The 24,168-nt window shown below is 38.9% G+C and overlaps 3 protein-coding genes across 5 annotated transcripts; all 3 read left to right on the plus strand.

Moving 5' to 3' along the window:
- Nucleotides 1-4,283: 4,283 nt before the first annotated feature.
- LOC149253882 (replication protein A 70 kDa DNA-binding subunit A-like) lies at nucleotides 4,284-9,085 on the plus strand. The gene is made up of 4 exons (XM_089454614.1): nucleotides 4,284-4,664; nucleotides 7,142-7,449; nucleotides 7,564-8,677; nucleotides 8,795-9,085. Exons 1-4 carry the CDS (start codon nucleotides 4,284-4,286, stop codon nucleotides 9,083-9,085), a joined length of 2,094 nt encoding a protein of 697 aa, XP_089310740.1.
- Nucleotides 9,086-13,149: 4,064 nt separating this feature from the next.
- Nucleotides 13,150-14,552, plus strand: LOC149253883 (uncharacterized). The gene is made up of 2 exons (XM_089454615.1): nucleotides 13,150-13,844; nucleotides 14,384-14,552. Exons 1-2 carry the CDS (start codon nucleotides 13,150-13,152, stop codon nucleotides 14,550-14,552), a joined length of 864 nt encoding a protein of 287 aa, XP_089310741.1.
- A 5,867-nt stretch (nucleotides 14,553-20,419) lies between these two features.
- Nucleotides 20,420-22,253, plus strand: LOC149253884 (uncharacterized). 3 transcript variants are annotated; one of them, XR_016266246.1, is made up of 2 exons: nucleotides 20,420-21,487; nucleotides 21,850-22,253. XR_016266246.1 is itself a non-coding variant. In XM_089456955.1 (1 exon), exon 1 carries the CDS (start codon nucleotides 20,491-20,493, stop codon nucleotides 21,364-21,366), a length of 876 nt encoding a protein of 291 aa, XP_089313081.1. In that variant the 5' UTR covers nucleotides 20,420-20,490; the 3' UTR covers nucleotides 21,367-21,735. The 3 variants fall into 3 exon arrangements, 1 of the variants encoding a protein (XP_089313081.1); XR_016266245.1 differs by having other exon boundaries at nucleotides 21,810-22,252; XM_089456955.1 differs by lacking the exon at nucleotides 21,850-22,253 and having other exon boundaries at nucleotides 20,420-21,735.
- The last annotated feature ends 1,915 nt before the right edge of the window (nucleotides 22,254-24,168 follow it).

Genomic DNA, 24,168 nt, shown 5'->3' on the forward strand with positions numbered 1-24,168 from the left:
AACAAATTATTTCTTGTACAGAGATTGACTGTATGGGCTTTTACCGGATATTTCACCTTCCAAAGGAAGGATGAATCCAGAGGCTACCTGGCCCGATTACAGACTCTGCCTGAAGAAATAGAATGTAACCACTTCCTGAATAGTAGATCTGATGATCAATCCTTGCTTGATATCCTGTAAAAATCTCTTCTACAAATCAAGCAGCCCCAATACCATGTAGAAACTTTTTCTACAAATCATCTAGCTCCGATACCATGTAGAAATTTTGAATAGTTTAACACATATTCACAGAGATTATCCTGATCATACAATTATAAGCGGAACATGTATAATGCATAATCTCCTCTACGTTGATCATCAAGTTACAGAAGCAGAAACATTCACAGGCACACATAGAAGCATCAATCAAACTCATTAACACAGTATGTATCCCAGGGAAAGCATCTCGCTAAAAACCCCACACTATCTGTATATTATATTGATTGAATCATGTAACATTACACAACATAATACTTCTCACAAGTATCTCCACCTCTGTTACACACAATACAGCTCAGATCTGATCTCCAAATCTCTTCCACTGCTTGCCTGCCTCCACTGCTCAATACCTGCTCAAGAACTGATGAGAATAGCTTCCCAAACTCGATTTTCACCTGCAAAATAGTCACTCACTCTTTGTGGACGTGAGCAAAGGCTAAAATGTGGGCCAAATACGTGAGCAAACTCATTGGCATACTCAATCCCTTGATTGTGCAAGATCTGATGCACAACTATAGTCACAACTGATAGCAATCTGATTCTCTACCACTTGTCCCTGTTGAACTGAACATGCACTGACATGCAACTGAGTTAACTGATGTATTCATTAGTTGTATTATGAGTTAATAACTTGTGAATTAATTAATAACTAATTCACCCAACTCATCTCTAGTCTATTGATCAATTAGACTAAATACAACCAGTTTAACAAAGCTAAACTGAACACAACTCCATCAACTGCACCTCCAGTCCACTAAACTCAACTCACTTGAGTTCTAACTGAAGTCCTGCATGCAAATATTAGTTATCCCATAGGTAACCACGTATTTCCTTATGGGATCTGCATGTACCACATCCGTAGCTCATTCTGAAGTGCTCCAAGAGAATAAGATCAAGTTTATAGTCCAAATATTATTATGAGACAATAATATTTGACTTTTCTATTTTTGACAGCCAGTCTAAAAATAGACTTTGATCACTCACACTGTGATCATTCACATTTTGATCAAAAATAGAAGTCCATCTATTTTTCCCAACTTGACCAATCATCCATAAACAACAACCTGCAATCCATAGACATGATCCATATGTCTAAAAATAGACATAGTCTAAAAATAGACTTGCGCCAAAAATAGCCTGCGGGCCCACTTAGTGAAGGCGACTCTTTTCACTAAGCTCCATCATCTTGTTGTATTCTCAACAAGCATTTCTTGTTGCACACTTTTCAACATTTTATATTCCGGAATTTAGGGCAACGGAGCTGATTTTTGGTTTCTTGGGAGTGGTTTATCCAATTGGATCTTTGGTATTTTTTAGAAGTCCATATGGGCATCGTTGCTTCTTTGCTAAGTTGGACAGGATTCTTGGCAGATTTCACAAATTTTAGTTGCTCTTCTTTGTTTGATTTATACCCTAAACCCTTGGTAATTTTGGGGGTTTACTTGCGAAGCCGTTTTGAAATGCCAATGTACATGATTGCGTATACACTACACATTAACAGTGTTAACACTCTGTAATTGCATAATACAAATCATGAAACCAGAAATAATATCTATCCTTAATGAAGATTCCATAAGGCAAGGAAAGAACAAGAATACCTGGAAACAGAAGAAATTTGTATGCAGGAATTAATAGCCTGTACCAAATTGCACTAATTTAATTAAGAATGGTTTCCAATTATAAATCAAAGGGAAGCCAGGATAGTTCTTTACGAGAGTAACAACATTAAAACAAAATTTCTATTTGTAATGTTAATGATCAGACAATAAAATATGTGTATGGTCGGTGTCTACTAATTGCATTATACAAAGAAAACTACTGAATCAAAAAACTAGCATAAGCAGGTGTTAATATTTACAGATGCAGAAATATGTGAAAACCCTCTAGAGAACCGAAAGTAAATGACTTGGTGGTTGTTGCGTACATTTCCAACCATATAAGTGCAGAATAAATAATGAAAACGATATTGATATAATTCTTGAATCCAGGAACCGAATGAGAACTTTTAAATCCATTCAGTTGAAGAGGGTTTTGACCCCAGCTGTTATATTCATTGTTTAATGGTTGGGTGACAAAATATTAAATAAATTGCCTATAAGTTTGTAGCGCCGTGATCAAAGAATGTTGATACTTATATAGAAGTCACTGTTTAAATGCCGAACTCTGAGATTAGGAATTTCGTGAAAAATAAATAAGCCAAAATGGTTTAGTCTCTAACCCTCATACTCCCATTACAGACAAAAGAAAGTGTTGTATAACGTGGCTGAATTGGTTGAAATCCCCAATTAATGGTTTGATGGCCAATAGGACACTCACAAAAGAGAGTTGAAAAATTCATTTGCAGCGAACTTGCAAATGTCAGAGGAAATAGGGTTAGTCAATAGTAGATAAAAGGGTAAGATCCATTTTTAGCAATGCATAATAAAGAAAAGGTAATAATTTTACCTATGAAATAGCTGAAGCAAGGCCAAAAAATTTCGTAAACTCTGTGAGGCAAATTATGGAAGGAAGCGTCAGAATCTCTTCCAGAGGAAAAAAAATAATAAGAACTTGTAACCAGTAAGTTAATGGTTTGCTGCAAATGGAAGAGGAAATAGGCTTAGTGAATAGTTGATAAAAGGGTAAGAGCCATTGGTGCTCCCAAACTTGAATGAACATAAGATATGCCCTCTACATATATTTATTTTATGCTCAATTTTTTTGTTTCTGGGTAAACACGACCTTTTACATGTTGATTTACTGCGCTGCTACACACGAGCTGTGGAATCCATATGTCTTCTCTCAGTATAGAAGGTAGTTATCTTATTTTTTTCCTTTTTAGTATTTTATTTTTTCCCCAAAACTTTCGTTTTATTTCAAAAAAATTCAAAGCTTCATTTACGGTGACATGTTCATGTTTTATGACTCCTAACTTTCAGAGCGCTGTAAATCAGGATGTTCCGTTGTAGACTAAAACCAAAAAATGTTTATACATCTGTCTCATTTATTAGAAGTTTCAATCTTTATCTACCAAGAGATGTACATTGACATGTTGGTTTGCAGAAGAGCCATGGCCTTGTTCTCAGAATTCTGTTATTCGAGTGTTTTCTTAGTGTTCTCTTCTGTGTTTTTCACTGGCAGGGACAGAGCTGTTTCCAGGTTCAGAAATTGTTCGCCCAGGTTCCCAGTTTCTCAGAATTCTTCTGTTTACCTTGCAGGTTAGTGCTCTTAAGCGCAAATGTCGTGCCTGTGTTTCTTTCTATTGTTCCTGTCCATGGTTTTTGGACCAATTTGGTGATTACATAAGCTTTATTGTCTCGGATGCTTCTTTACCTATTCTGAAATAAACCCAGAATAAACTATATAATGTATTGATTTAATCTGATTCCTCAAAGCATCAGATGGAAAGTTCTCCTATTTTTACAATTAGGTTATTTCTATTTTTCTCTCAACCTATGTTGTTGCTTTCATGGTTCTATTTCCAAACACTACGGAGACTTTAAAAAGGACTGTTTAATCAATAAGTGTGAATATGTGAACTGAAAAAATTATGCGGTCGATAAAACTGTAATTCGTGGCGTGGATAAATTGTTAAAATCTGTCAAATTCACCTAAGAGTTACCTGGGAGTGTCGGATGCTTTAATTACCATTTATATACGCCAGTGCTTTCAATGTGATTACGAACCCTGCCCCTACGGTTCACTTTGCACATAGAAGGTCGGAACTTTACTTCTCCCATGGTCCTTAAACTGCACATGGGCTTATCATGTGGATAACTCGCAAAGGCATCGTCTGAAAATTGATTCGGGTGCTTTTTATATTACCTTCTTTGTTTCAATTTCATCTGAAATCCATGTGGGCGTTCGAGAATAAGCTTCTAATTGCTTTGAAATTAATCTGGGTATTTGGGTATGGCCAGCCTTGAAATCTAGTCTTTAAGAAAACAACACTCACAGGCCTTTTGATATCTAGGTGATCGAGATTGTCACAGAGATTTTCACCACTTGTTGGGATTGAACTTGTAGTCCCACTAGAACATATGATGATGTCAAGGGAAGAGAACAAGGATGTACAGGCCCCGGACTCGTCTGCCATTGAGGCTCCATGCCCTCTTGCAGAACCAGGAGATGGTGGTGGTGATAATAATAACGATGGAGATGTGGTTGTTTCTGCTTCTCAAGAAGAAGCCAAAATGATCAATAGTAACATCAAGAAGGATGGGTGGGAAGCAGCTCGTGCATGGTTGATGACATTGCCCAGGCGGAGGAATGTCATGCACAATGAGATCGAAGATTGGCTTCATAACAACAAGCACAATCTCTCTAGAGAAATCATCACAATGCCGCGGCAACATCTTTACCGATACCTTGTCAACCAGCACAAGCTCATTCGCAGAGTTGACCAGCCACAGTCGCCCCAACAACAGGTACTAACTTTTATCTTTTTTTGATAAGTATGCTTTTTCTTAAGTCACTAGGAGATATGAACCCCACTTCATAATACAGGACAATACCCACTTTAACAGGAAGAGTGATTTGAACTTTGTACCTTTACCGACTGATCATGCAGTAATACCTTTAATCTCAATCTAATTCTGAATTTTCATTTATATGGGTGTAGTACAGTTCTGAATTTCCATTTATTTGGATGCGGTGTAATTCTGAATTTTCATTTACTTGGCTTTCACAGGATAGATTTATGCCTTTTCTTTTCCAAAATTTCCAAATAATATCTCGTGTGAAACCCAAAAGATATTTCCCCACATTTGTGGAAGGCATCTCGTGTGCCAAATACAGAGGGGTTTGAGCTAACTGAATTACCAGCAACATTGGCCGCAACTGGTTGAGCTAAATGGTAGATTATGTTTTTATCAACAACCGTTTTATTATTTTTTCAACTCTTTGTGTGGTCATGGAGGTCCTCTTTTTGGTCTTTTTGGTCTTGTGCAACTTAAATCTATTTCAATTTCCAGGTTTTTATATTGGCAAGTTTTTGCAGTTTTTTTAAATCTGATTTATTAAATTTTTTAATAGGCAATTTTGAAATTGTGTTCTCATAATTGAGTGATTTAGTCAGATGGGTTAATTTGAGTGGTTGAGTGCTTTAAGCTTCTTGCACAAAGTTTTTGGGTAGATCCCAGCTTGGCTGTCTCTGTTGCATGCCTCACTTGATATCTCTACCAGGTCAGGTACTATAATTTATTCTACCAGGTCAGGTACTATAATTTATTTTGATGAATTTATATTATGTACCATCTGCAAAATGCAAGAGAAAGTACCTGAAGTTTCTCTATGAGTTTTTCCAAAAAAACATAATTGCATTAAGAGAAATGAGGTGCACTCTACAATTAATGCAAAAGATTTATTGCTTCTGTGACATGCATGCATAAACCAGGAAAAAAACTGATCGAAAAAGCAAATAAGGTATATCACATATATCATGTGCATACATAAACCAAGATAAAAGTGCTGACCAAACAAACAAAATAAATGGGCATATATCCATCATAACCTATATACTTTAAACATTGAAAATTTTGTGTAGAAGCTTTTTTAGATCTCTTTTTTGTGGTTAAGAGATTTAAGAAAACCTTCGTACTATTCGCCTTGCAGGCATGTAAAGGACAGACTCAGTATTGCATTTCTAAATTTGCACCTTCTGTTCTATTTAGGTTTGAAGCTATTTTGCGTAGACACTGCCTTCTTAAATGAAAGGTTACTTGTCAGAAAACAGTTGAGGATAAATTTTAAACACTTTGCAGAAAGCGAAAGTCAAGGAAAATCATTCTCACACATGTAGTGGCAATTTAACTAAGTACCTTGAAATTAAGAGTTATTACCTTGAAATTAAGAGTTATTTGAGGAAACAATTTGCATGTAATGCTCTGTATCGGTGAGAATATGTTTTCACTTGTGCTATAAGTAATGTGTCGAGCTGATTTGGAGGACTCTGGGTGTCACTAGGACCAACAAAATAATACCCATGGTGCCTTGATTGCCAGTGTATATGCCTGCAGCCATGCTAGAACTTTTACTTTCACATCGAGTTGATGTAATTCCATGTTTATTAGGCACCGATATGTTCTCACCATGGCTTGGGAGGTCTGTACTAGCTGCTTAAATTTTTTTGAACATTACCTGTAGGCTGCTCCCTATTTTGTTCAGAGGCATATTTTCCTGTTTTTCCAGGGCACAACTAGGGCTAGAATTTGGTCCCCCTTACAGTACGGGGCTTAAGTTGAAACGATTTTAAGTAGTTTCAATATCATCCTCACTTAACACCTGTTCTGTCAGCGCAATTGTTAAGCACTCACCCCTACTTTCCTCTGTGGTGAACATGTCTCCAACATCAACATTTGCTGGTTTTCAAGGAGAACACAGTCCGTAGTAGGGGCATGTTCTCATGATCTATCTATTTATTGGGCTGAGGCTCCTCCCTATTTCTCTTCAACACATGTCATTCACCTCTGAATTCTGCATGTGTGGTGCATAAGAAACTGACATACTAACAACACCAATAGACAAAACATGGTGTGAGCACACATTTTTAGAGCAAATTTCCATGGTCCACACCTAAGGATAGGTAGGAGGCGAGGTCATCGGAAGCCCTTCATTTCAGTGCATGAAATTACATAAGTTAGTAAGGCTAAAATTATATTGAAACTGCCCACATCCTTTCCCCTTTCACATCATACTCCATTTGCCTCTTTTTAACTTTGTACAAAAAGAAAATGGGAATTGATTTACTCCTCTTCTCCAGATCGCTGCATTTAGATGGGTTGGCCAAGCTGCAAATAAATATAAACTGCCCATCAACATTTAGCCTTCTTAGATTAGATTGCGCATTCATGTCACATCTTCTTTGACTAGAATTCTGTATTGTGGTAAAATTGATGAATTGCAGGTACTCCTATCACAAGAAAAAGAAACCTCTTGTTCTATTATGGAGACAACCTTGACACCGAATGCCATTCCTCTATTGCTGAATGGTTGCACCGAGATTCAACCACTACTTCAGATAATCGATGTAGGTTCCGTTACCTCATTGAAAACAACATCCTCGCACTTCCACATTACTCTATCTGATGGAGCACATCAACATAAGACTTTGCTACCATCCGCATATGGCCCACAAGTTGTCTCTGGAGACATCCAAATTGGATCAATAATTCTGCTCAAAAAAGCAGCTTGCACAGTGCTCCAAAACTCCTCGTAAGACCCACCATTTGAAATCACCCTCTTTTACTTTACCCGCCTAGCCGTTTTTTGCAACAAAAGAAGGAAAATGCAATCTTTATTAATTCATTTCTTACTTGTTTACATAAGGTCCATCCGAGTCGTCGAGCTTGAAGTTGTGAAGCGCTCAGCAGTGTTGATGAAGGACACATCGACGCTGCAACATGCACAGGCGGGTTCAACCCAATTTAGCTCTTCGTCAGCTGAAGATACCTTGCCCTCTTTAGTTACTCCACCACCTACGGCAACAACTACAACAATTCCATTCACGGCACTCAACCCTTACCGAAAGTATTGGTCTATCCAAGGTAGAGCATCTGCGAAGACATCATTGAAGGCATACAACAATGTGCGAGGCTCAGGAAAAGTTTTCGGATTTGACCTTATCAACCGTGATAAGGAAGAGATCCACCTTTCTGCATTTGCTGAACTGGCCGAATCTCTTTACAATCTAATTCAGGTTGGGCAACTATACATTGTATCAAATGGCACAGTGAGAGAAGCAAATCCAAACTACAACCACCTCAAGAACAAATGGGAGATTTACTTGTCTGCTGCTTCCATTATCAATCCATGTCCTACAGATGATCCAACGTTTCCCTACCAAAGCTTTCACTTCAAGAATATTGCTGAAGTAAGAAATGCAACTCCAAATACAAATGTAGATGTCATTGGTGTTGTTACTTCCACGTCACCTGCATCAACAATTCGACGAAAAGATGGAAGTGAGACATTAAGGAAAACACTCATACTAAAGGACATGTCGGGTTTTAGCATTGATGTAACATTATGGGGAGACCACTGTGACTATATCGGACAGCATCTTTCTGAATTCTACTCTTTTGACAACCCACCAATTCTTGCAATCAAAGGAGGCCGCGTGTCTGAATTTAATGGCACCACAATAGGGACAATACCAACGAGCACTCTCACAATAAATCCACAGGTTGAAGAAACTCAACAACTACATGCATGGTTCCGTGAAACCGGCTATAGCTCTTCTTCTCCATCTTTGAGTAGAAACTATGGTGTTGCTTCGAAACGTGCCCTGCCACGAAAGACGTTTCATGAAATTGCTTGCATGCAGCCCTCTGATAAAGCGGTCTGGGTTTCAGTTCGAGCAACAATTACTGCTCTTCATATGGATGACTTCTACTTTCTAGCATGTCCACTAGATTTCAATGGCAAACAATGCATGAAGAAGGTTGTGGAGCATTCTAACAATCTTTGGCATTGTACAAAATGTAACGGTGACTTCCCAGAATGCGACTACCGTTACAAACTCAAAATTGAGCTACATGACCACACCGGGAATCTACAGAACGTCACAGTTTTCAATGATGCAGGGAACGAGCTCATGGGCATCACGGCTAAAGACTTGTTCCTACTTTCTATCGAACCAACTGATCTACAAGAAATTTGTGGCCGGATTTCAGGGCATCGCTTCCAGCTAACACTTTCCATTAAAACAGATTACTTCAACGGTGTTCAACGCTTGCAACCAATACTGATCAATTCAGAGGAAATTCAATATGCCTCTGCATGCAAGGAAGCGCTCACTGACATTCAAGCACTGTCCGCTTCAAAACGACCTATTGTTCGCCGCCTGTGAACTTTTTATTAGGGCTTCATCTACCACGCCTGTTTGTACATAAAGAAACATTTCCACACAACTAATTGTCTCATCTTTGTAAATTACACACCCATGTTATTATGATGAAACCTGTAGTTCTCATTGCAAATACTCTCTTCCAGTCATTCCAACATATGTATGTTTGCCATTTACATTTTACGTAATATAAATATCAACATTTGTAAAGAGTCACTATGTGTCTCGTTCGTTCTCTACATGCTAGACACTGATCCCTTGCTTGCTAAGCTATTCATTTTATCGCTCAAACATAAGAAACAAAAGTTTTTTAAAGTAAAGGGAACGAAATATTTTGATTCTTGTTTCTCTCCTCTCAATGATAGATACTGAAATAACATATGATTTCATAGCATTCCTAATTGCATGTTTTCCCTTCTACCTAATCTACCTATCTTCACCGATGTTGAACTAAGAAACATTTAAATCTATGTTCAAAATATAATGTTCCAATTTCACAATGGATGTGCACCCAATAAAATGAGATACCAAACATGCACTACTTGTTTACGAAAACTAACAACTATTACTTGTACTTGTTTAGATATGCCACCAAACAATCAACTTGCGGCCAGAAACAAGCGGCGGCGTATTCTTTATGCACAACAAAAGGATCGAATAAATGCACGACGTCGACTACTTTATGAACAGCACAAAAACCCTACTACTTCCTCTACATCCCTTCCCACCTCAAATGCTCTCCCACCTATACAAACCAACCCAGCACACGTTCATCATATCCAATATAACCCTCCCCTTAACGAAGAGCACCGTCGCTTTCGAGAAAGGATTGATGGACTTTCTACCTTGCATGTTTGCACAACATGCAAGGAAGCATACCCAGGAATGAAAACAAAGCTCTTCCACAATAGACTCTCTTGTTTTCGCTGTGCGTCATCTAAATCTACCAATCGTTTTTCTGAACTGAACAACATGGACCCTGGAGAACAACCCTATGTCCTTCACCAATTAACCCAAGTTGAAGAAATGCTCATCGCACGTGTCAACCCCATTCTACAAGTCACTCATTCCCGTGGTGGTCAATATAAATATAGTGGCCATACAATTAGCTTCCCTCAAGATATTACCAGTATTGCCAAATACTTACCCCGGATGCTCTCTGACTTAGACATCCTCATTGTGAAAAGGCAAAATCCATCTGAAAAGGCTTACGAATTCTACGTTTGCAAATCACGTGTCCTTGCAGCCCTTGAATACAAAATAAAATATGACCCTTACTACCGTGATGTTCAATTGAATTCATCTACAATTTCTACACTGCCAGATCTCCCTACAGACATTTCTTCTCTTCTCCACAGTGTAACCACCTCCTCTTTTGAACCCCAACAAACCACTACTGATTCCACTTATAATCCTGATGATGTCATGCTACCTCCATTAGAAATCCAACCCTCTTCTTTCGTTCCAGTCCTCCCAAATTCATGTACCGAGCGTGACCACATTTGTAACTATTTGCACTCAACCCATTCAAGTTCAACAAGCTCTATCGATTGGCCTCCAATATCTCCAACCGCTATAAATGAATACAACACCATCGGCCTCCTTGCCATGGCATTCCCCACACTCTTCCCTACAGGCATTGCAATGATCATGCAACCAAGACTTACAAAAGTTGAAATGCATGAATATGCTTTGCACTTGCTTCACTACCATGATAACCGCTTTGGCCAACACCCAAGATTCCGCTACTATCTTTATAACATTCTAATGCGCCACCGTAGCCAAGCAACAGCCAGTGTCTTCGTGAAGAAGTACATTGAGAACAACTTGCCAACAACGGTATCAGACCTACGCCAGTGTCTTCATGACTCTCCGGATTCAAGATTTCCAGAGAAAATAATGAGGTTTGGGTCAGCTCTACGAGGAACACGGTCTTTCTGGAACAAACGCCGATCTGAGCTGACTGACATGATCACACAAATAGGAAGCCCAACATTCTTCTTCACTCTCAGTGCAGCTGATACTAAATGGCATGACTTGCACACGATCATGCCCACAAGTGTTCATTCCACTCCAGTCAACCCCTTCCAATGGAAAATCCAAAACATAATTAAAAACCCACATCTAATAGCCCAATATATGCATTGTAGATTTACAATTTTCCTTGAAGAAATCCTTCAAAAAGGCCTCCATGCAACCGACTACTGGTGCAGGTATTATTTAATATCCATATCCCTCTACGTTAATTTTATACATTGCATATACATGTATTAACTGAATGAACCCTTCATGTTATATTCAGATACGAATGGCAACATAGAGGATCTGCACACATTCATGGCTTCCTTTGGCTACAAAATGCACCAGACATGGACACACTTGATTGGGACAATGCATTGGAAGTTGCTAATGCACAGAAATATTTCGACCACTACGTAACTGCTTGGAATCCACGTCAGGCAGAACACCGAACTATTCCGCTTCACCAGTCAACAATTCATAACCCGTGTTTCCTTGACACAGCAGCAATATTCGCATCCAATCAATTTGAAGACTACACAGAGCTTGTCAACTGCGTCCAACGGCATACAAAATGTCATGAATCTTCCTGTCTTCGTAAGAAAGACAATGTGCTTAGCTGCCGATATGGAGTACCGTGGGAATTGAAGTCCACTTCTTCACTTTTCATTGATGATAAGGGTCATAAAACCTATGTCCCTGCTCGCAATGATGAAAGATTGAATATTCACAACGCCGATCTACTCTCTATTTGGAGAGCAAATGTTGATTGCCAACCAGTCCTTTCTCGCCATGCTGTATTGAAATATATTTCAAAATATATAACAAAAGCAGAGACAAGATCTGAGAGCTACCATCAAATGCTATCGCGACTATCACAAAGTGCCCTTCCAGAAGCACCTACTAGTGGTGTCATCCGGAAACTCCTTACAGAAACCATTGCAGATAGAGACATTTGTGCACAAGAAATATGCCATATGTTACAAAAGCTACCTCTCTCTCTTTGCAGCCGTACATTCCGTTCTTTGAATGTCAACAGGACTGTTTTCAAACGTGTTTCGCAAGATACTGAAAATCCTGGTTCGACACCAAACTTTATCGTTGCGTATATGAACAGGCCTGCCTCACTAGAAGCACTGCCCCTCCTTGAAGCTGCTCGCTCGTGGTCATATTCTTCCCAACGGAGAAGCAACCACTGGAAACACATATTTCCCCCAATGATTGTACATGTCTTGCCCCATTACAATGTCATTCCTTCCTCTACTAATCCTTCTTATGCCACCTTCTGTTGGAGTGAATTACTCTTGTATTTCCCCTTCCGAACACTCCCTGATGATATCGGTTCAACTGATGCAGAAATTATTGCACACTAGGAACAAAAAAAGGGTGCATATACACCATGGCATGTCCATCGCGAACCCGAAAACCCACAAAGCCCACCTACTGAAGATCAACCTACACCACACACCCCCCCTGATTCCATTCAGATGGATGAATGGCAAATCCTCTCTCAACTACACCCAGGTTACAATATTGCAATTGATGACCTCGACATGATTGGCTACCGCGACTTCGATGTCAACCACAATTGGTCACAAAATACTATCCCTCCCCCCTTGCAAGAAACTGCCATCAATTTCATTGAATTCAACCGCTCACCCATTCAAAACCAACATCAATCATTTTCCAACCTTCTCCATGAGCATACATTATCCCCTACCCAAAGAATAGCTTTCACCGCTGTTTTTTCACACTTCAAAACCCCTTCGCCAAAAACCCCACGGAAGATCATCGTACAAGGAACAGCTGGCACAGGAAAATCCCATTTGATTAAATGCCTTCACCAAGCATTTGTGGAAAACTCGCCAGCCAACAAAAACCCTTTGTTGTTACTTGCACCAACCGGCGTTGCAGCTTTCAACATAAATGCCCTCACAATTCATTCTGCCCCTCATATCCCTATCCAGACAATGCATCCTCTCGAAGGCCAGCCGCTCCTACACCTGCAAGAGCAACTCCGTCATGTAGAATACATCCTCATTGACGAAATGAGCTTCATTGGTCCAAAAATGCTTTCTCGCATTGACGATCGTCTAAAAGAGGCATTCCCTCTTCATCGGAATACACCATTTGGTAATCGCTCAATTATCCTTGTCAGAGATTTAGGCCAACTCCCACCTGTAAAAGACATTCCTTTATATGCTAGGACATCGCATGGCACTGCACTTTGGCGCAGCTTCGACATATTCATAACACTTTCAACCGTTTTCCGTCAACAAGGAGCTAGCTTGTCCCAGATTGCTTTCCGGCAAATACTTGCAAATCTTAGGAATGGAATATCTACACTTGAAGATTGGCAACATCTAATGTCAAGAACAAGTTCCTCTCTTACACCTGAAGAGAAATGCTCATTCAGCGAGTCCATGCACCTATTCGCAACAAACAACGCAGTTGTCTTGCATAATAAGAAAATGCTCAAACAATTGAACATCCCAGTAGCACTTTGCTCTGCGGAACAAAAAAGACAGAAAAATCCTACTACAACAGAAGATGAGCACCTACCTACAAAGGTGCTCTTATGCAATGAACAAAAAGTTATGCTCACCAGCAACTTATGGGTACATGCAGGCCTTGTCAATGGTGCCCTTGGGAAGGTCATCTCAATATTTTATTCAACTGACTCAAAGCCCCCAGCATTACCATCCTTTGTGGTTGTTGACTTTCAACAATACAGAGGCACACCGTGGGACATTTCACACCCAACATATGTACCCATTCCTCCCATCACAAGGGGTGCACGCCGTCAGATACCACTTCAAATGGCATGGGCTTTAACGATACACAAGTCACAAGGAATGACATTAGACAAAGCAACAGTGGACATCGGGACCAGAGAACGCCAAGGGCTAACATTCACTGCAATTTCAAGAGTGCGGTCACTATCGGACATACACATCAATCCAACATTCCCATTCTCCCGCATTGCACAAATGCACAAGAATCCATATCTTAAGCGTAGACAGCAAGAGGAATCATTCCTTGCATCAAAATCTATCCAGGATAATACACTTTAGCCAATCATACAGCCTGCCTTCCAGAATTACCCACATGGTAAACACCAGTCACTACATACAGAAGTTTCACATAGATTTCTTGCTATTACATTTAATTTCATATGATTTTATACTCATTTGGAATCGTTTAATTTATTTCGAATTTTCAAACAAAATCGTCAAACATATTCATTGCCAATTACAGTGTTCCCTTTTCTGATGCCAACAGGTATGAATACATGCTATTTACGACAATTGTACGAGTGTTGCGAAGAAATCCAGCAACAAGAACTTACATTACAGGATATGCAGACAAGGATCCTGCCACAACCATCCATGCCACTATACCGTTTGCGCCCAGCAATTACGTTGTTAAAGAATATAAGGAAACTACTTAAGATTACAATTCACATCCATGAAAGGGATGCACACAGGCAGATGCGACATCAACTGCAGGAACAGCTCGCACAACATGGCACCACAATAAACACTAACTGGTGTTGCCGATGCCATGGCCCATCATGCATATATGATTAGCGGCTCATTCTCAATTACATCTCTACATAATGCTTTTATTGTACATATGCTTACAAGCCAACAAAACTTTCATTGTATATATCTTTACTTATATATGGCATGTTTAGTTATATCTTAATAGAACTGTTCTCTGTTGTATGAACAAAGAGTATTCAAGTACATGGTCCACTGCTCTTTGTTTTGGGTTTTATGATTCAACCAACAACTTTTTGTATAAAGAAACACGTTTCTGACTTTAGATAGGTCGATGTTTATAACAACCTATTAGGGAAATTTTCATTCAGCTCTTTAATTCTTTCTATTAGTGTTGATAGGGTCAAAATCTGCAAATTGTTTTTTATCATTTACCCAGTTGATGACTAGCTCTGAATCTCTCAGTATCTGGATTTGAGCAGTACCTTTCTTAATTGTTAAATTTCCCAGTATCGAAAATGCACTTACCTCTGCCCAGTAGTTGGTACCTTCTGCCAATGCAGCTTTGAAACAGAAACTATGGTTTTCCTTCAGAAAAAACACACGTCCAGCACCACAAATCCCTGGAATTTATGGGAATTTCATGTCTCATGCATGTCAGATTCATATTTGCAATTAAAATAGTAGATGAGGATAGTTCTTGACAGTAGAGGTGTTTTCTTTATAATGAACTACTTCTTTTATTCTGGGCTCTTCACATGCTCGCTGATGCATGTTAGAGTGCCAAGTTTTATGAGTTGAATTATTTTAGTTTCATATTGTCTACATGTGGCTCTTGGGCCTTTACTCGGATTTTAGAAGTGCTATCATTTTCATTTTGGAGGACAGGTTTGTTCAGTTGACATTCTTTACTGTAGATTACAGCTGCTGGCTTATAATGTGGATAAGTTTAGGTCCTGTAACATCTTTTTCCACAATATGAAAACAGAGTAACATCATTTAACCAGAGCTACTATCCGTAAGAAATAGGGTGAACATCATTAAAGTGGGGTCGTTGATACACTTTTTTTCACATCATTTAAAGTAAAGCTACTATTTGTAACAAATAGTAGGAGAGCAGAGTTACACTATGAGCATTTAAGCATTTATCGCCCTTCATTCACGTTTTTTCTTCACATTATGAAAGGTGAGTAACATCATTAAACCAGAGTTACTATTGGTATGGTCTCTTTAACATGATACTGGTTTTTAATGCTTTCTGTACCTAACTTCATATCTTGTATGTGTTTTGTCTCAGACTGATAAGGTTTTCCAGCTGGAGACGGTTTACAGTTACCGTTACCTATAATGGCTCAACCTTGTCTATCAATGTATTTAATGCTTGGCCCAAACTGCAAATCTTGCTCTAGCTCTTTGCCATTCATTTTTCTTGTTGCCCAACTTCTAATCATGCTCAATAATTTCTTAAATGCATTATGCCTATGACTGATTTGCATCTCTGTTTTCTGAAACCATGTCTGATGTAGTTTAACTATTGTCCAACTGCATATCTTGAAATGAAGCTCTCTCTCATCCATTTTGCGAGCCCGTGCGCATACCCCCCTTAGATATGAGTTTTGCCTAATTTTCCTGCATACCTTGTTCTGCAACTGTTTTCCGTTCTAAGTTTATTCTGCATAACTTGTTCTCCAACTGATTTCCGTTCAGTCAGTGAAGAACTTGCTGCAAATCTTGCAATGGAAACATTTTAAATGCAAATATTTTTTTCTATAACTGTTTGTAATGCAATTTATCCGAGATCTATATGCATCCTCTGCCCTGAAATCCCTCTCAATGCATTTTGTCACCATTTCATATGGCTATCTTGCACTGGAACTATTTGCAGGGTATTTTGCGTATGCTCTATATGCATATATTTCAATGAAACTGATCTTATGCAGTTTGTCTGTGCCTCTGGTTCTGCTGTATACTTTTCCCCTATGATGTGTCTCAGAGATTTGCTCTCAGTTTTAATTATGTCTTTACTCCGTATGCTGTGTGGTCAGTTTTTCATCAAAGATTGGCTCATTTTATATTTTTATTTGGTTGGTAAATATTAACTCTTCACCTTTGCTCATCAAGTCTGTTGGGATGGACAATACGTTTTCAAGTATGTCACTTTGAGGTGTATTTGGATAGTATTGATATGCCTTGTGTGGAATTTTAGCTGTCTGCTTGCTTTGACCGCTTAACCATGAACTGCTGTCCCTTTATTTTGACCATTTTCTATACCAACCAGAGGCACTGAATTTTTGGTGACAAATGAGTAACTGGATATTGTTTGGCCTGATGGTATGTCTAATTTCAGGCAAGTAAACTTGTTTGCCTTAATGAGTCTACTGCTTTATGTTTGCAGAAGTTGAAATGATGAAAGAAAGATTTTCAAAGTTATTGCTGGGTGAAGACATGTCAGGTGGTGGTAAAGGAGTATGTACAGCCCTGGCAATATCTAATGCTATTACAAACCTCTCAGGTATAACATTTTTAATTCTGTTCTGGAATCACACAGGATTTCATGCAAGTCTTAAGACACAATTTTTTACTTAATCTTAAGACATAAATTTTCACTTAATTTCAAGATACTAACTCCTAACATGGGGATCTCTTGTGGCAGCTACTGTTTTTGGACAGCTTTGGAGATTGGAACCTCTGGTGCAGGAGAAATTTCAAACAAAGCCCCTGCTGGGTTTGTGAGGAAAGAGAGCTTCAACACCAGTTCTGTCTCCAACCGCCAAGATGATCAGTATGCTACTAACATGTTTAGTGAAGAATTTCTGCTATTCTCTTGAAATCTATAGGCCCCCAAAGCTCCTCATAGATGAGAATATTTGCAAGATGTTAATATTGTTGTAATTTTGTAGTAGTTGTGGAATGACTTACTTTTGTGCTGCTTCTCATCTTCAACAACAAGAGTTTCTGTGGTGAATAAGCAGAATCCATGTCCTGCCTTGTGAATCAGCACTCCACTGTGATCGTGTTCTTTGTAATGTCTCTGATAAATCCTTTAGACTTCTATTTCATTCTGTAATATGATGGGATTCACTCTACAAGATTAGGGGATTCACTCTACAGAGTCCATGTCATACCTTCTGAATCAGCTCTCCACTTATGTTAATTTTCTCTGTAATGAACCTAATAAATCCTATATAATGAGATTTCATTTTGTAATATGATGGGATTTCACTCTACAAGATTGGTTTCAGTTTGACCTATGTTTAGCACACAGTATAACAATTCTCAATTATATAATAAATTTAGGTGGGGGAGGAACAAGTTTCATTCAATCACGGCCAAGATTGAGGCCAATTACTACAGTTTCAAGAAAAATAAATACGAATTTGATAATTCGCATCAGGCTGCTTTGTATGAGGTTTGGGCGAAATTGTGGGGTAAAGAGGATAACGGTGGTGATGAGCATGGTAACCATGTGGAACAGGAACAGGCAGTCAGTGCATCTGGGAATTGTAAGGGAAAGAAGAAGCAGCATGCGGACGCAGAGGAGGTCAATGCATCTGTCGGTTCCAAGGGGAAGAAGAAGAAGGACGTTGAGGCAGAGGAAGAAGATACACTAAAAATCAGCGGCGAAGAGGACCAAAGGCAAAAAGAAGAGGATGAAGAAGATGTGCCTACAAGTAAGAAGACCTTGTCTCATGCCTTGTCCAAGCTCAAAGGAGGGGATATGACAATAACTCGAAAAATGTATAATCAGTTCTGTGAGGAAAGGGATGCTTCTCTCAAGGAACTGAAGAGTGTTGTTCAGAAGATCTTCGAGGATTCCCACTCAGAGGTAAAGACTATGTTGGAGGGCCGTCTTCATCAACAATAAGTATAATCTTCATGTATCCAGCGATGGGATGCTTTTTGGTGAACACTTAGTAAAGCCAACACTGAAGCATTGAAGTAAATGTGGCACCAGCAAGACGTTTGGACATAGAAGCTTACTTAGAAAGACTTAATCTCTTGCAAAAAGAGTCACATGCATATGGAAGACCTTGGAGCAACCACAGGTAATGACAATTTTTGAAAATGTCTACTGCTATGGTCCATAATTGGAGCGTGATTGCACAAGAGTTTCGAAGTGCTTGTTAGCGATTTCAGATATTAGAAGATGCCTCATCATAAGATATTGGCTGAGCACACACGCAAGTTTTCTCAAAATTTCTTGAAACTTATTGTAGTATATTATTTTTGTTTAAAGGAATATCTTTTAACTTTTTCACTGCTAAATACCTGCTGTCAGATTCTGTTGCTTATTACAATATGGATGATCTGTTTATAGCAATGCCTATTGTGGATAACTATTTTATTATATTTATTACTCGGACTTAACATTGAGGAGGATCCTGTAAAATGATCTTCAGGAAACTGTATCCCTTGGAAGTCCTAAATTCCTAATAAATGGGACCAATGAGGTGTTATTCCTAATTTTCTATACTCAACAGAGTTCGTTGTTGTTGGTGTAAAAGGCTGCAGCAAGTTATGGGCTTATTTAGCTGCTGTTATGTCTGAGTGAGTCCCATTTAGGCTGAATGTTAGATGAAGTTATTTTCATGGTCTACAATAACAGTTAGGTGTGCACATTGCCAAATTCCTACGCACCATTAGACAGTTAGGTTGTGAGTTGGTTATATACCAAATTGTAGCTTTATTTCATAACATATTTTAGAAGCTGTACTGCCAGTGGAAATGCTATACGTTTCTTTGTTAGTGCTCGAGTATTGGTTTTCTTTTTTTGAATTATATGAGCACACAATGCTACAACCCCATGTCAATGCTGAAGTGCACTTCTGTAATCTAATGTTTAATTGTTAGCGAAAGAGATTAGTAAGCTTAACACTGTGGTTCTGCAAAATTAACTGTAAATCAATTGAACTGGAGGGTTAGTAAAGGGTTATTGTTGCATCAGATACACTAACTAAACTGTGAGTTAAATGCATTAAGTTTTAAAGGTTTCAACTTACTTTCAAGTGTTTTCTAAATTAAATATTGATTATTTTAAACTTGTCTAACCTCCCTGGAATGTTACCATGCTCATCTCTAAACACCCCCTGCCCCGCAAGGCCTATATTGCCCTTGGATCTCCTATCAAAACAGAATTTACTCAATGCAGAGCGACTCCAAGTCTGGATGCAGCCTGCCATTTATGCAAAAACTACTTTCGTGAATTGTAGAAGATTTTACAAGTAATTTTGAGATGATAATAGGATGGGATTTCATTCTGCAATATCATGGAATTTCCCTCTGCAATATTTGCTACTAAATTTTACAATTCCAAATTAATAATCCTATCGGCCTCTCTTTGTACCTTTTGGGACAATTGCTAGTTTATTGTTTTCCAAAAAAAGAAAAAATTATGATTTTTAGTCGTAAACATGATCAAACGTATGAATCAACGTTCGGAGAACCACACCAAGGGTGTGAATGATCGTTTTGCTCATAGGCTTGAGATACATGAGTGGATACTTTTGACTTGAGTGTGACGTTTCGTGTGCTTCATAATAACGGTCACTAAAAAGCATCGTTGGCAGTGGCACCGACAACGGTTAACGGGAAGTAACAGCATCGTAGGCGCCGACCACGCCTGACCGGTATCCGATGCTTCAACTTAAACCTTTTTCATTAACCCTAGTTCGCTTTACTAACCTATTTAATTATAATATTATAGAAAACGTAAAATGGCATTTAATTAATAATAAAAATATTTAAAAAAGGGAAAATCATATTTAATTAATTTCAGCTGATTTATTTTTTTCCCTTTTATAAAAGGGACGGGATCTGTAGAATTTGAAACGGGTGTGCCACTCTGTGAGAAATGGTCGCTGTAAGCAGACAATCAACTAGTGTTGAATGGGCCATTTTTCTCTTTCTTACTCTTCTTCTTCAGATTCAGAGCATGAAAATGCAGTGGAAGAGCTCTTATCTCAGTTTCTTGACGAAGAGTTGCTTAAAATCACCACCCATCCGGTCGGAAGCCGGGGCTCTGCACGTCAGGGCCTCGACCCAGAGCTGGAAAGCAGGTATGAAAAGCTCAAGGCATCGGTCTCGAACCTCAGACCTCCTGGTCCACCTCAAAATCTAGAACGATGTCACAGCCGTCTTTCCGAGTCGGCAGAGGCTAAATTGCCTGGAAATAATCCATCGTCCTCCCCAGAGTCGCCGAGGGATTCGAACTCGAGCCCCATCAGCAAGGGGTGCAGCACGTCTGCTGCGTCTTCGCCTCGGGGGAATTCGAACTCGAGACCCCCTAAGAAGACTTCAAGAACATTCGTGGCGTCATCACCGTCTGTGCGCTCTCGGAGATCGTGTTCATTGTCGCCTTCTCCTCCCAGGGCTTGTTTCTGCGGGTCTCCGAAGAAGCTTTTGAGAAGTCTGAGCTCGAAGAGATCCTCGGGTTCCAGTAAAATGAAGAAATCTGAATCCCATATTGGCGAAGATGAACTCACGGCTGCTGTCGTTTCTGAGAAGTCGAAAATGAGGGCTCGGAATAAGGACAGGGTCAGGGCGAAGGACGAGCTGGACTCGCTGTCTGACGATGAATTTCTGACGGATTTGAGTACTTTTTCATTGAAAGGCCATAGGAAGCAGCTCAAGAAAGTTCTCAAGGAAGAACAGAAGGTGAACCGAGATGCAGAGGATTTGGTCAAGTGGGTGAAGCAGGCCTCGGCTAGGATAGACGATAGGGTTTTAGATGACTTGCTTTCTCATGAAGAAGAATTCAAGTAAGAACACTTAATATTATTTGCATGAAAGGTGGAGAGAATGATCTGTTATGCAGAAAATCATTGCAGACTTTGATCCTGTCCATTGGTTTGCGCTCTGTAAATTGGCATAACGATACGTAAAGGTATGCTAAGCAGGAAATTCAATTTTGTGTAAATGTTTCTGACAAAGATATTTTGATTCCGGGGATTGATGCAAAGATTATATATGGCAGATCTTTCAAACACCTATAGTTCCTATGGATAATTACAATGTAAAAAGGGATTTGGAGTGGGTTAATAATGCTTGTAGTTCCTCTATATTTGATGGATACTTACAATGTAGAAAAATATTTGGAATGGGTTAATAAATTGGGTTACTGTTTTCAATCAATTTTGCTAATGTACATTTGCATTTTTGCAAAACCTGTTAAGAATCACTAATTGGGTATTTTGTGTTGCCTGTAGTGTAATAGACTATCTGAGATCAATTAATTGTTTCTCTCAGTTTGGCAAAGGCTCAAATCATGGGTGTTCATCCCGTGCTTTCCCTATGTTGGCAACAACACAAGGTTTCAAGTTTTATGATGTACATACTGGAGTCTTTGATCTTGATATACATAACAAGATCTTTTGATTTGGAGCTGGTGAAGTTCAGGGTTTGAACATAATTCCATGTTTATCAGGAATCCAAGAATTCAATGTGGCTTTGGAAGGTCCATGCCATATTTATCAATTTGGGTAATTGGCTATTCATGTGATGAGTTGTCCACACGGGAATGGATTTTTTTATTGACATAATAGTTGATTAGTTATAAGATGAATATAAGTGCTTGTTTGGCCTTCCCTCCTCTGTAAGATGATGTGTTGTGTAGGTGTACCAGTGCGAATACTAAATAATAGTGAATAACTAAAAGGATTATAAACAGTCCAATATCTCATGTTTGGAATCTCAGAATAATTTTTACTACTTTAAAATCTCTTCTCCTCTCCTCCTCCAGTCTCAAAAAAAAGGGATGAAAAATGAAATTGCGTGTAAATAAGTCTTTTTTATGATGGATTGGATTGATATTTGTAAAATTCCATGGGGTTTGCCTTTATCTTTTCTGTTTTATCTGAATTTTTATCGAGGAAGAAATATTTTTATAATCAATATAAGGAATATAAGTGTCACTTTTACTGATGAAGAAATATTTTTATAATCTATAGGAAAAATATATATATTTCAGTTTTTAAGGGGACTTTCAGACAATAAGGCTTGACCCATTATATAGGCTCAACATGTCATATTGCAAGAGGATTACGACATTTCTCCCAACCACCCGAAATTACGTCCAATTAATCTGATTTCTTGCTCACTTGACTTGTACTTGAATTCTCAACATATACCTCCTTAAGGATGTGCTTTCACTGTCGCATTTGATGCATCCCTGAAGACAGCCACTTTAGTTTAAATTAAGGATGTACAGAGTCGATCGAAAGTTCTTTTTCACCATAATATGGTGAATCCCATATTGAACTTTGTCCTTGTCATAGAATTCTAGGCTATTGGTGAAAGGGGGTTTGTGAAGTTGGGGTTTGCCTGAACCTATGGAGTTAGATTAGCTTGCATAACTTTAACTTGTCCTAAACGAAGATCTTTTACAAGTTAGTTGTTCGGAATTACGATTGTCGTTAAATCAAAATTCGCGGGTGTTAGTCAACGATGGTATCGCGAGAGATAAAGATCCATGAGAGGTGGTTAGTCTATGTCATGAAATACACGGGGAGTGTCGGTTTATCCAATGTTCAACAATCTCCCCCCAACGCGAGCCGGGCGTGTATCGAACTCGTGACCTATGCTCTGATACCACTTGTTGGGAATCACTATTGCTGTTAAACCAAAACCTACGAGTGTTAGTCAATGATCGCATCGCCAGAGATAAGAATCCACAAGAAACGGTTAGTCCATGTCACGAAACACAAGGGGAGTATTGGTTTATCCAATATCCAACATTAACTAACTCGGTGCAGTTTAGAAATAAGACATACTGTCCATCATCTCTACATGAGGAACCGCATAAAATTTTTTAGTGTCTGACATTTCGAACTTCAGATTAGGATCATCATCAGGCAATTGCTTATTGTGTAATCTGGCATGGGGAGTCATTATTCATGTAAATGAACATCTGCAGAAATGGCATCCTGAAATCGATTGGCCTAGTAGCCTTGGATAGTGGCAGGATTCTTGCGAATTGTGCAGCTTAGAAATAGGACATGCTGTCCATTAGATCTTCACTTGAAACTGTATAAAAGGATTTTGTGCCTGACATTTTGAACCACAGATTAGGTTCATCGCCAGGACAAAAGGATATGTGAATACTACTGGGCGATTGCTTATTGTGTAATCTGGCATTAGGGTCATTATCATATCGAGCCTCTTCTTCCTGGTGGTTCTAGTGCCTTATTTTCTCGAGGCATGTTTACTGCCTACAATATTGTTTTGAACTTGCGGTACTTTGAAATTGAAATGGAGTGACAGTTGTGTATTTTGGATTTTTATTTGTACGCTTTAGATGGGTATTATCGGCCATGTTTATAGGCATTTCTTGCATTCTGTGCTGTACTGCCTATTAATCTATCGCAATCTGATCGGATTAAATTTATCCTTCTATTTATGCGTAAAAGATTTTCATGTTGCAATCAAATACAATTGGATCAGATTTCTTTTTACAATAATAATGGCTCTGCACTACCAGATACAGTGTTGATTATTGGCCCAGGTGGGTGCATAAGTTAGCTCATAGACCTTTGGATTTGGATTGCTCTAGAGACAGGCACAGGCATT

Source organism: Pinus tabuliformis, chromosome 7 (genome assembly GCF_031772625.1).
Source record: "Pinus tabuliformis cultivar Carrire ecotype Pingquan chromosome 7, CPIR1, whole genome shotgun sequence".
Classification (NCBI taxonomy): Eukaryota; Viridiplantae; Streptophyta; class Pinopsida; order Pinales; family Pinaceae; genus Pinus; species Pinus tabuliformis.

Excerpts from the sequence above, each read along its gene's own strand:
- LOC149253882 (XM_089454614.1), top strand. The coding sequence starts at position 4,284 with ATGTCAAGGGAAGAGAACAAGGATGTACAGGCCCCGGACTCGTCTGCC. Across the intron at positions 7,450-7,563 it reads ACAGTGCTCCAAAACTCCTC|GTCCATCCGAGTCGTCGAGC; the intron begins GTAAGACCCACC and ends TGTTTACATAAG. Across the intron at positions 8,678-8,794 it reads GCAAACAATGCATGAAGAAG|AACGTCACAGTTTTCAATGA; the intron begins GTTGTGGAGCAT and ends GGGAATCTACAG.
- LOC149253883 (XM_089454615.1), top strand. The coding sequence starts at position 13,150 with ATGAGCTTCATTGGTCCAAAAATGCTTTCTCGCATTGACGATCGTCTA. Across the intron at positions 13,845-14,383 it reads CAACAATACAGAGGCACACC|GTATGAATACATGCTATTTA; the intron begins GTGGGACATTTC and ends TGATGCCAACAG.
- LOC149253884 (XM_089456955.1), top strand. The coding sequence starts at position 20,491 with ATGGGCCATTTTTCTCTTTCTTACTCTTCTTCTTCAGATTCAGAGCAT.